The 11,923-nt window shown below is 41.9% G+C and overlaps 1 protein-coding gene across 4 annotated transcripts in view; it reads right to left on the bottom strand.

Annotated features, from left to right (window-relative positions):
* Nucleotides 1-341: 341 nt before the first annotated feature.
* The window catches only part of LOC147025789 (kinesin-like protein KIF13A), a 178,372-nt gene continuing 166,790 nt past the window's right edge, over nt 342-11,923 (bottom strand). For all 4 annotated transcript variants that reach the window (XM_085880595.1, XM_085880594.1, XM_085880597.1 and 1 more), the window contains exons 34-39: nt 10,004-10,081; nt 9,865-9,918; nt 9,269-9,371; nt 5,049-5,191; nt 1,659-2,481; nt 342-1,533 (exon numbers count right to left, since the gene is read on the bottom strand). In XM_085880595.1, coding sequence (XP_085736721.1) covers nt 1,379-1,533; nt 1,659-2,481; nt 5,049-5,191; nt 9,269-9,371; nt 9,865-9,918; nt 10,004-10,081 — 1,356 coding nt within the window. In that variant the 3' untranslated portion in view covers nt 342-1,378. The remainder of the gene's footprint in view (nt 1,534-1,658; nt 2,482-5,048; nt 5,192-9,268; nt 9,372-9,864; nt 9,919-10,003; nt 10,082-11,923) is intronic.

Raw genomic sequence — 11,923 nt, 5'->3', positions numbered from 1 at the left:
TGTTAGCTCTCATACGAGCCTCGACCAAGGTATACAAAAAAAAAAAAAAAAAAAAAATGATGTCATACATTGCAGCATGTGGTTGTTTAACCTTTGATTGCATTTAGTTCACTTATCCTGCATGATCTGGTGATTACACGTCTTTCCACCAGTAATTGTGTGGGATTAAAAAATTTTTTTGAACCTCCAACATTTTGTTTTATCAGAATGCATACATTCAATACATTAACATTGCTCTCTACAAGAGCAATTCATCAGGATATTTCTCCAGCGGTGTGTTTAACAATTTCACCCTACGTGTAGTTCGAGCTGACTAAACCAACCATCGTGAACGCATCACCTCAAAAATTTAAAAGTTTTTATTGTGCCATTTCAATGTCAAGATGACTACATTCTCACTGCACAAATATTCAAGTTGAGGGAGTATTAATATTACAAAAAGCAAATTTGCAAAAGCAACCAAATAAATTAAGTCTTAACCGTCATTAATGTTGAAATTTGTCAAATCATGTGGAAACATTGGTGATTTTTGAATCTATTATAAAACCATCAATTCTGAATTGTAACTAGAAACAAAGGCCATTGGCAAGTCTTAACAGCACCTCACTTAGTGTATTTACAAATTTACATTTATGCAAAATTACATACACAGGAGTCCACACAGCAGGTGTTGAATGAAAGGGGTAAAGATTGCACATCCACACCTGAGTGGGATTGCTCGCACAAGGACCAGCGAGGGAGACCAACTCACAGAGCCAAAGCTGCATTCTCAGGGCAAAAATCACAATCATCAACATCACACAAAAGGGGAAGGGAGACAGCAGCCCTTCAATCCCCATGTGCAATTTGTTTTTTTTTTTAAATATATATATATGTATATACATATACATACAAATGGAACGTAGCATGTGGAAGGAATAAAGAATACAAAAAACACCCTTAAAACCGTCGAAGACACCTGGTATTAAAGGAAGGTCAGAAAGAGCAACAGGCTTAATCACAAAGGCCAAGGTCAGAGCAGGCCTAAATAGACACTGTGGATTTAGTTAACCCTTTGCCTAATAATTCATCTAGCCCAACAATCTATCTGTTTGCAGAGATCGATTTTTTTTTTTTTAAGTTTAAGGCGGTAGAACCAGCATGCTCTGCTTTGGCTTAAAAAAACAAAACAAAAAGAAAAACCCAAAAATCAAATTATAAACACCAGATATGAACTATCTCAGCAGCACAAGCATCAACCATTTTACAAGGCTTGAATACACCTCTCAAAAGTAACCCAATCCCAGGACTAAAGAACAAGTGTGAGTCAACTTGATACGAGTCAACCTGAAACAAGTGTTCTTGGGGGAAACGAGCACGAGTCGAGGTCGTGTGTCAGTTAAGGGTTCTGGCTCTGGGAACTTCGATGTTGTGAGAAAGTCGTGCCAGGATCTCTTTGTCGACACAGAGAGAGCCGGTCAGGTCGAAGGAACACGCCGTGGCCTGGGCTGCAGTGGAAGTAGCGTTTTCCCTGGACAGACCCATCATTCTTGCCTGCGTCAGCACCGACCACACAAAGCGATCAAAATAAGTCCTTGGACAAAACAAAACAAAAAACAAAACAATACAAACAAATCAAGAAATATTTCCTTAGGTTCCACCAACTACAGGACACATACCTGCTGATAAAACAAGCTCTACGCCAACCCAAATTCCAGAAGAAAATGAAGTGGTCCCAACAAATGCCACAACACCAGTCTTCCCCTCACTGCGATCCACAATCACTTTGGTTCCAACTGTCAGCCAGCTGGGCAGCACTTCACCTCTGCTCTCTCGCCTCGTTGAAACTCTGACCTCTGTTTCAGGTGGAACTGAAGCCATAGCCAAAGAAGCTGCAACACTCGGTTGGTGCTCACTTTGAGTTTCCAGTTCCTGCTTGTTGTCCATAACATTCTTCTCGTGTGAGTTTTTCACATCATCTTGACGTGATGCAACATCGACCGCTGCAACCAACGACTCCTTGCAAGTATCACTTTGTGAGAGGGTTGGCACTTCCACATTCGCTGACAGCTTAAGGTGAGGGTCCATGGGTATCACTCTGTCGTCAAAACATGCATGATCCTGAATCCCCTTCTCCTGATCTCCCTCATCACACAAATGTGTAGGATGTGTGATTTTCTCGACCCTCGTGACCGACGGCAGGGTTGTGAAGCTGCCTTTCCAACCATGGTCATTGCCAGACATGGTAGTGTCATTGTCAGTTTCACTTTTACAACCATTTTTATCCTCAACATTGTTTTTTCCTATCTCATTTCCCAGTAGCTCATGCTCATGAGCATCAAGCACACCCTGGTCAGGTAGCACAGATGGCACAGGCGATGTTTCCCAAGAGGTAGACCGTGCCCTGCACGGCTCTTGGACAATGTGATCATCTCCAATTGTAGGCCGACCCGACATTCGGCCAGAGAGTTCTGGCGAGACTGATCGGATATCACAACTGTCCTGCAGGTAGCATGCACACACAAAACAAATACATGAAGAGAAAAACATTTCAAAATAACACCAAGGGTGACTGTCACTCAAATACCTACTTTGCAGTAGGAGAGAGAATAGGGGGAGAGAGAGAGGGAGTAGAGAGAATAAATGCTTCTAACTCACGTTATGGTCTGCAACATAATTTTTCATAAAAGGACACGTGACCTTTGACCCTTTGAACCCAAAATCGAATCTTCATCTTTGTATCACAGTCCATACTTATGGAAGGTTTGGTTGAAATTGAAATTACTTCGGTGGTTCACAAGTTATCGTGGCAACAAAGCTTTTCAATTAAAGGCCACATTGCCTTCGACCTGTTGAACCCAAAATCGAGTCAGTTCATCTTTGTGTTGGAGTCAATATTGAAGCCAAATTTGGATGAAATCCTTTGCGGTTCTCAAGTTATCACAGTTACAAAGCTTTTCAATCAAAGGCCACATTGCATTAGACCTTTTGAACGCAAAATCTAATCAGTTCATCTTTGACCTTTTGAACCCAAAATCTAATCAGTTCATATTTTTATTACATTCCATACTTGTGCTGACTTTGGTTCAAATCTCTTCAGTGGTTCACAAGTTATCATTGCAACAAAAAAAAATAAAATAAAAACTCGATAATGGATGGAACTCGATCCGGACAACCCAAAAACATAATTCCGCCAGCCTTCGGATGTGGAGGAATAACAATTCATGAAATTGTACTTTTAAAAGAAACTGACCCCATTATCAGGCATAATTGTAATTTGACTACATCCTCATCTAAAATTTCCTCGATCATACAATTAATGGAATAAAATAATTAATTTAAATTGCCCCACTGCATGCCAGTAATATCCTCAACATTATTTTTTTCACATCCCATCTCATTTCCCATTAATTCCCTCTCTTCCCTTTCAAAAATCAATCAATTGCACCATACTCTGGACAAAGTGGCACAGACCCAAAGTAGCTCCTTGGCAAAGTTTAGGCTGGGTATGTTTCCATTGCCTTCCCAGCAGAGTCATGGCTAATTTGTAATTTGTTGAGGATGCTGGCAATAACTCACCTAATCTTCACAAAAGACACCATGGGATATTTAACATCCACTCATGACCAGTGCTCGGAGACAGGTCCTCCGTCTTTCTGAGAGATGGCACCAGTTTATAGCTGGGTCAAGCTTCAAACCTAGGCTCGATAACCCAAAGGCAAATGGGCTACCCAACTAGACCTGTTCAACACTATCGACTTGAAAATCCTCAATGGACAATGGTAGGTCATGGCAATGTTTCGCAGCCATCATCCAAAAATAAAGTCAAATAAGAACAAAGTAAAATCTCACTTATATTAAAGACGTCTTTGTCGGAGGGAGTGATGGAAGTTTGAATAACATAAAATGGTTGTTATATTTTCAATAACTTGATTGAAAATACAATCATTGTTTTCAACTTTTCGCTCAAGACGTATCCTCATGTATAAGGCACACTTTTCTTTCCTCCAAGAAAATGAGGGCAAAAAAGTTGGGGGTGCACCTCATGCACAGGTACAGGGATGATGCTTTTCACCATACACTGGAAGATTTCTTCAGTTGTACCACTCTCTTCCAACTTTTACGGTTCTTCCTCATGCCAACAAGACGATCTTACACATCAGAATTCAAGCTCTCTGTCTGCAAGGATGCAGAAGAGATTGGCAACAGAGTTGCCAGGAGGCAGTTCATCATCGGTGAGGTCAACCAACGTTCACTGATGAAAGAGCAAGAAGCCAAGACGATATGCCACCCCAGAGGGAAGGTGGTGCTACCGTTCACCAATGAAGGAGCTCGAAGCTAAGCCTATATGCCACCTCAAAGGGAAGAAGACAATACGAAGGAAGACAGCCAAGTGGCCAGAGATAAAGTAGGAGTTGGTGGGCCATTGCCAACTGAGCCAGCGTTGAGGATTGCTTGATGAGCGCAAATTGGGCTTACTGATAAGTGGCATGCCATAACCTGTCCATCAGGAGATACATTCAACATCGGCCAAAGCCTGACGATGAATTCTGAGTAGTCTTCGAAGAAGATACCAATGATGATAAAGAGTTCCTTGGCTTTTGATTTAAAAGCGAACCCCAGTTCAGTACTTTCAAGAAAGAATGCATGAAAAAGAAATAATGAAGAACAAACATGCTTATTTATGTCTTCCTCTTCCTCTTCTTCTTTTTTCTCCTGACACGTTTATTACCAGTGCAGCATCGGGTCTATAGAGTTGATGCATAGACACCTTTAACTGGCACTGCAAGGTTCCTTATACCTCTCCGTTTCAACGCAGTAAAATATGGAAATTAAGCATTAATTAATGTTTCAATAAAATAAAAAATTGGGGGGGAGGGGGGGTGGTAACAAATTAGTACCTCAAAGATGGTGATTTACAAAAAAATGTCAAAGCATCTTGTTCAAATCAAATGATCAAAAGAATCTTGAATATAATCACAAGTTATCCCACCAAGGATGAAGTGCAGTTGACAGCATGCACTGGCTCCAAAGAGAGCAAAAACACCATCGATGAAGGGTCGAGTTACCTGGCCTGTCAAGAAGGGCTTTCCCTGCTCCAGCAAGTGCTGTCGAAGGGGTACCAGAGACTTCATTGGCTTTGGAAGAACTGAACTTGTTCGGGAACTCAAACTCAAATCTCGATCACTGGGTGATCGTTTTGGAGAAGCATCTGTGATGACAAGAAGTGCTTTCTCACAAGCTGAATTATAAATCACCTGGAGGTCACCAGACACACAACATGTATAGACCATAGACCCAGTTGTACACAATCTGAACAACTGGCTTCATCCAGTGCCGATGGAAAGTCCACACACCCTTTCAAATTTTTTCACCTTTTTGTTGCCTTGTAGCCTGGAATTAAATTGAAATTAAATCAGACTTCTTCCACATTCATTTACACATCGTAACCCACAACTTCCAAGTGAAAAACAAATTTTACAAATCTCAGTAAAATTAATTAAAAATACAAAACTAGAATATCTTGGTTGGATAAGTATCCACACCCCCCCCCCCCCCCCGAGTTAATACTTGGTGGAAGCATCTTTACCAGCATATACAGCTGTGAGTCTGCTGGGATAGGTCTCTACCAACTTTGCACACCTTGATTGGGCAATATTTGCCCGTTCTTCTGTACAAAACTATTCAAGCTCAGTCAAGTTACGTGGGGAGCGTTGATGGACATCAATCTACAACTCATGCCACAGATTTTCGATTGGATTTAGGTCGGGCCTCTGACTGGGCCACTCAAGGACATTTATATTTTTGTTCCTTTGCCACTCCAGTGTGAACTTCCGTCCCAATTTCAGCTTTCTTGCAGAGGGAAGCTTGTTTTCCTCTAGGATTTTTCTGTATTTTGCTCCATCCATTTTTCCATTTATCCTGACAAGTGCCCCAATCCCTGCTGATAAGAAACATCCCCATAACACGATGCTGCTACCACCATGCTTCACAGTCGGGATGGTGTTTTTTGGGTGATGTGCTGTGTCGGGTTTGTGCCAAACGTAACGTTTTGCATTTAGGCCAAAAAGTTCCATCTTGGTTTCGTCAGACCACAAAACTTTTTGCCACATGGCTTCAGAATCTCCAGTGGTTTTTGCATATCTCAAACAGGACTCAAGGTAGGCTTTTTTGAGTAATGGTTTCCTTCTTGCCACTCTACTGAACAGGCCAGACTTGTGGAGTGTTTGGGATATTGTTGTCACATTCACAGAGTGACCAGTCTTTTCTATAATGGCATGTTTCCATTGGCCTCTTGGTGGCCTCTCTGATCAGTTTCCCTCTTGCTTGGTCATCCAGTTTAGAGGGCCGGCCTAATCTCGGCAGGGTCTTGGTGGTACCATACGCCTTCCACTTCTTAATGATTGTCTTGATTGTGCTCCAAGGGATATTCAAGGCCTTTGAAATATTTCTATACAAATCCCCTGATCTGTGCCTTTCCACAACTTTATCCCGGAGGTCTTTTGAAAGCTCCTTGGTACTACTCATGGTTGAATCTTTGCTGTGAAATGCACTACCCAGCAGAAGAAACCGACTTGAACAGCTGATTTTATTCTGAAATAATCAGAATCACTACAATTTAACACAGGTGAAGGCCAATTAACTTGGTGTGTGATTCTGAAGGTGATTGGTTACACCTGAACTAATTTACTCTTGCTATTATAAGGGGGGAGGGGGGGTAAACACTTATCCAACCAAAATATTATCGTTTTGTGTTTTTAATTAATTTTTTGAAATTTGTAGAACTTGTTTTACACTTCAAAGTTGTGGGTTATGATGTGTAAATGAAGGTGGAAAAAGTCTGATTTAATGAAATTTAATTCCAGGCTACAAGGCAATAGAGGTGAAAATTTTGAAAGGGTGTGTGGACTTTGTACGGGCACTGTATATTGTTTGATCATGCAAATTGTTGAGGTCACTGTATCCTCCACAAGGAAAACACAAACATGCTGAGCCAAACATGGGAAGAACTCATGTACCACCTTGATGTCCTGTATGCGACAAACGGAGCTCACATTGAAATGTATCGATGGTGCGCACAAAACTTTATGAATTTCTGTGTAATACAAATCAAAGGGTATCGTTGTATCATTTGTGGTTCTAAATATATTAACCAAAGTTGTCCAGGTCTTTTTGGAACACCCTGTATAATTCCCAAAATGAACAAGGCGAATGTGTTTACACATTCCTATCAGTATTGTACATTTCAAAGCACCTTTTCTACTCACACCCCATCTCCATCGACTCAGTACAAAGGAATAGAACAATGTGTGATCATGAGTGTTTCACCTTTAACTCCCTCAAAACAGACAGGGGGCTAAATGGAGAAAAGAAACACAAGGAAATTTGACAGCGAGGTGAGTTGGGCCAAGGCAACTCGATTCCAAGTTTGAAAACAATTGGCTCGTACATGAACGAATGGTGTGCGATTGGAATTTTCGAAAAGAAAAATAAACAATACCTCTCCCATCCCCATTAGAGAGTGGACAATTCGACAACCAAAAAGGCGTTTAAACTGATTTACAATAGCATCATCCAAAATGCAAGCAATTTTGGACAATAAGTCATTAGTGATCGAGACAAAGAAGACATCACCACACTCTTATTACACACACTTGTCTATAACATTGAACAAAAGAAAGAAGAGAACAATGACAAAAAATAGAAAATATAATTCTATACTCGTCCGTTGACATACATGACTCCATCCATGTTAGATGGCAACCCGCGGCTACGTTTGATGTGTGAGAGAGTGTGAGAGAATGTGACTCGAGTTATGTGCTCCAAAATGATTTTCAAAGGGCACATGACCTTTGACCTGTTGAACCCAAAATTGAAGCAGTTCACTTTTGTATTGGTGTTTATACTTGTGCCAAGTTTGGTTGAAATCCCTTCAATGGTTCACAAGTTATTGTGGTAACAAAAAAAACTGATAACGAACAGACAACCCAAAAACAATGCCTCTGGCCTTCGGCTGTGGTTTGGTGACAAGAACAAGCTGATTCTACTTTAGTTCAGGTCTGAATCTCGATCCAGCCTATCAGTGGAATGCAAAACGTAAATAAATCAGCCTGGCGGAGGTGCATGCTCTACAGTGTGCCTTTCCAGTTATCCTTCGTTATAATCACGACAAACACAAGATGCCCAGTTTAAGGATTAAATTTAAGGGCTAAGTTTGAGAGTTAGAGTGAAATAGAAATAGGAGAGAGAGAGAGAGAGAGAGAGAGAGAGAGAGAGAGAGAGAGAGAGAGAGAGAGAGAGAGAGAGAGAGAGAGAGAGAGAGAGAGAGAGAGAGAGCGAGAGGGAGAGAGAGAGAGAGAGAGGGAGAGAGAGAGAGAGACGCGAGAGAGAGAGAGCAAAAGAGAGGAAGAGAGCAAAAGAGAGAGAGAGAGAGAGAGAGAGAGAGAGAGAGAGAGAGAGAGAGAGAGAGAGAGAGAGAGAGAGAGAGAGAGAGAGAGAGAGAGAGAGAGAGAGAGAGAGAGAGAGAGCAAAGAGAGAGAGAGAGAGAGAGAGAGAGAGAGAGAGAGAGAGAGAGAGAGAGAGAGAGAGAGAGAGAGAGAGAGAGAGAGAGAGAGAGAGAGAGAGAGAGAGAGAGAGAGAGAGAGAGAGAGAGAGAGAGAGAGAGAGAGAGAGAGAGAGAGAGAGAGAGAGAGAGAGAGAGAGAGAGAGAGAGAGAGAGAGAGAGAGAGAGAGAGAGAGAGAGAGAGAGAGAGAGAGAGAGAGAGAGAGAGAGAGAGAGAGAGAGAGAGAGAGAGAGAGAGAGAGCGAGAGAGAGCACGAGAGAGAGCGAGAGAGAGCACGAGAGAGAGCGAGAGAGAGCACGAGAGAGAGCGAGAGGAGGGGTGGGTGGGAGAAGTTTCCTTCTGTATCCATCCTGTCCACCCCATGCTTCCTTTCCTGCCCCCATTCCTCCCCACACCCATTGTTTCTCCAAATCTCCTTCTATTTTGTCCTTCAACTCCACTGTTGGTGTCCCCTAGCCCTCTCTACTGTTCTTTTTTTCCTGTTGCATTCTGATCCATTCAGTGTTCGAGCATTTCCATCAGTCTCGACTGTGTACAAAAAAAAAAAAAATCTGACAAGCACTGCACTTTGCACTCAACTCTCCTCACACGCGAGTAACATTTGACCCCTAAACAAACTTTTTGATCTGCAAGCAATTTGAGGCAGTGCTTTGCACCTTGAAGCTTCCTGCTGCATTTGTGCATCTATAATCGACCGGAGCTCTGTAGACGACAAGCCAGCTCACCTTTTCTCAGAGATGAAGGTTGCTTAGGTGTTGAGGCAAGTGGTGACAGCTCATGAAAGCTCAATCGACACATCTGTGGCAAGTCGAGGTTGCTGCCAAATCCCTTTAAAGAGTGCATGGGAGAAGGGGGAAAATGCAGAAGAAAAGTGGGTAAGGGTTTTGGGTTATGATTTTTTGGAAATGGATTCAAGGTTTGTAAGTGAAATACGTTTTTTTTGTTGTTTTTTTCCTTTTGCAAGATTGAGGCTCATGGAAGAGCAATGTTAAATTTAAAGTGGGGTTGCAGGGCAACAATTGGGCACAACGAGTAAGGAAAACACGTTAAACCTTGTACATTTCTAATTTTAATGTCCCTGCAAAGGGATCTTAGTGAGAATTAGAACTGAACATACTGTATGTATCATATGAAGTCACCAGACATGCCAATATCATGCACAAAACTAGCAATTGCCAGATGATCAACACCAGCACCAACATAACTGAACTCCAGTACGATTGTGAAACCTCATTTTTGTTGCCAAACTAAAGTAACCCTCAACTTTTGGTTCAAGATTATATGCAACCATCTGGAGTGTAAGACCACACTGTGGACGCACCTTGGATTCTCGTTCTTCGTAACCGCTGCTGAGATCGAGACGGCTGCTCGAAAGCTGAAACGGCAGTGATGACATCTCTGAACTTTAACCTCATGTTACTGAGGTGGTAGGAGAGTTTGTGACAAACGATGTTACTTACATGAAGCACATTTGGCGAGCTGCAGCTCTTCCTCACCAGCTTACCCTTGTTCACCAGGCTCTCACGCACAGCCACGCGCTACACACAGAGATATACAATATCAAACAAGTACACACCTGTGCCATATCTTTACCATGGCAATCTCTATCACAGACTCAAAAATAAACCACTAAGTACAACTAAGATCTCAGGTTTAATGGCACGAGGATAAAAAAAAAAAACTGTGCAAATTCTTTTTTTGTGTATACAAGGCCAAGGCCCATGGAAGAGCAAAACAACAGAGAATATAAAGTTATTCTCACAGCAGGGAGACAGAGAACACAAAACAGGTAGTTGTGGATGAATGAATGGAAAACATTTAAAGATCTTTATTTATGGGTAAATTTGTCTTCCTTTCCTTCTCCTTCTTGCCCAAAATGGAGGGGTCTGTCAAAGTGGGAAAAATAATAACCAGAGGGAGCCGGGGTTGTCATGTGATGGAAACATTTCTTGCAGCAATGGACATGTGGCCGGGGTGAGGGGGTGGGAGAGGAGGTGGAAGCTACAAACTCCAAACTCAGGGTATGGAGAAAAACTTTGCGAGGGAAGTAACATGAACAATGGGGCTGCGGCCTTTGTAACTGAATAACATTTTTTACTCATTGTAATCATCTAACATATTTTACCTTCCTCACTCCGGAGATGTCCCCACTGCTGCCGTATCACCATCGAAGCTTGAAGAGCGCTCGCCAAGTGGCTTAAGCACTCAAGCAAGCACTCCAATGAAATGGTTGAAGAAACTTTTAAAAACCAAATGTTTAAATTTTTTTAATATGTATGTATCGATGCCGAAGTGATGGGACGTATAATGAAAGAAGATCGTACAAAAACGAAGAAATGTGGTGTAAAATAAAATTGTCCATTTTCAGCAAGCCAGCCACCACATGACACACCGCATGACAATGTTGGGCCAAATGCAGGTGAGTGGCTCCTGAACTTTGTTCAAGTTTATCAACATACAGTATTCAGTAAGATTGCAAATATTGTAGAGCACTTGTCAAGTGGCTTAAGCACGCAAGCAAGCACTCCAACAAAATGGTTGATAAGGAATGGCTGGCTTGGCAAGCAATTCGCGATCGCCGATCGGTCATATAAACATCATGTACCTGGAGACATCCAAGCAATGTCCAAATTGGACAAGGAACACTTTTTCAGCTGTTAAAACTACTGCTGAAGTCAAGAAAGAAGTTTTACTTTTAAAATTCGGCTGAGACTAAGAGATTCTACAGGTTATGGAATGCGCGGAAATTAAATAAAGCCACAATCACTGGCATCTCCAGGCATTATCAGCATTGCAATGTATCCAGCAATTCGGAGGTATGATGATCAGGCAATCGATGATATGCGAGGAAAGTGAAGAAAAAAAAAACTGTCGCTAAGAAATCATGGTGGCCTGGTCCAAGTCAAGACATTGTTGAGCTGGCCAAAAAAAAAAAAAGATGGCTGAAGACTCCATTGGGCTGATCAAGATGGCGCACCACCATCTTTGCAAGGCTTGTTTTAGTTTTTCGTGATGGGCACCCCATAAATTATCTTCAACAAGGGTGTCTAATTCATCAAAACACCAATTTTCATTCATGCATTGCCTGGGAGTTTCCGGAGTCTGCATGCAAAGTTTCAGGCCACGAGGTTTCATGGTTTTGGAGTTATATATGGAAGTGGAGGATAAATGGGGTTTCTAAGGCATCCATTCAAATGAATGGGGGAAAAGGGAAAAACTCTGAATCAACCCCTAAAAAGCCCAAAACAGGAGACTGATATCCCACCCCCCCCCCCTACAAATGAATGGGAAAAACTGTCTCAAGGCCCAGAAGATCAAAAGAGGAGACCGATTTCTTCCCCAATGAGCAAATGTTAAACTGAGACTTACTGATTAAAGCA

This window comes from Eptatretus burgeri, chromosome 5, assembly GCF_056783735.1.
Source record: "Eptatretus burgeri isolate ZD-2024b chromosome 5, Ebu_testis_v1, whole genome shotgun sequence".
NCBI classification, from domain to species: Eukaryota; Metazoa; Chordata; class Myxini; order Myxiniformes; family Myxinidae; genus Eptatretus; species Eptatretus burgeri.
Note: the sequence above shows the minus strand (reverse complement) of the source record. Positions and strands in the feature narration are given on the sequence as shown.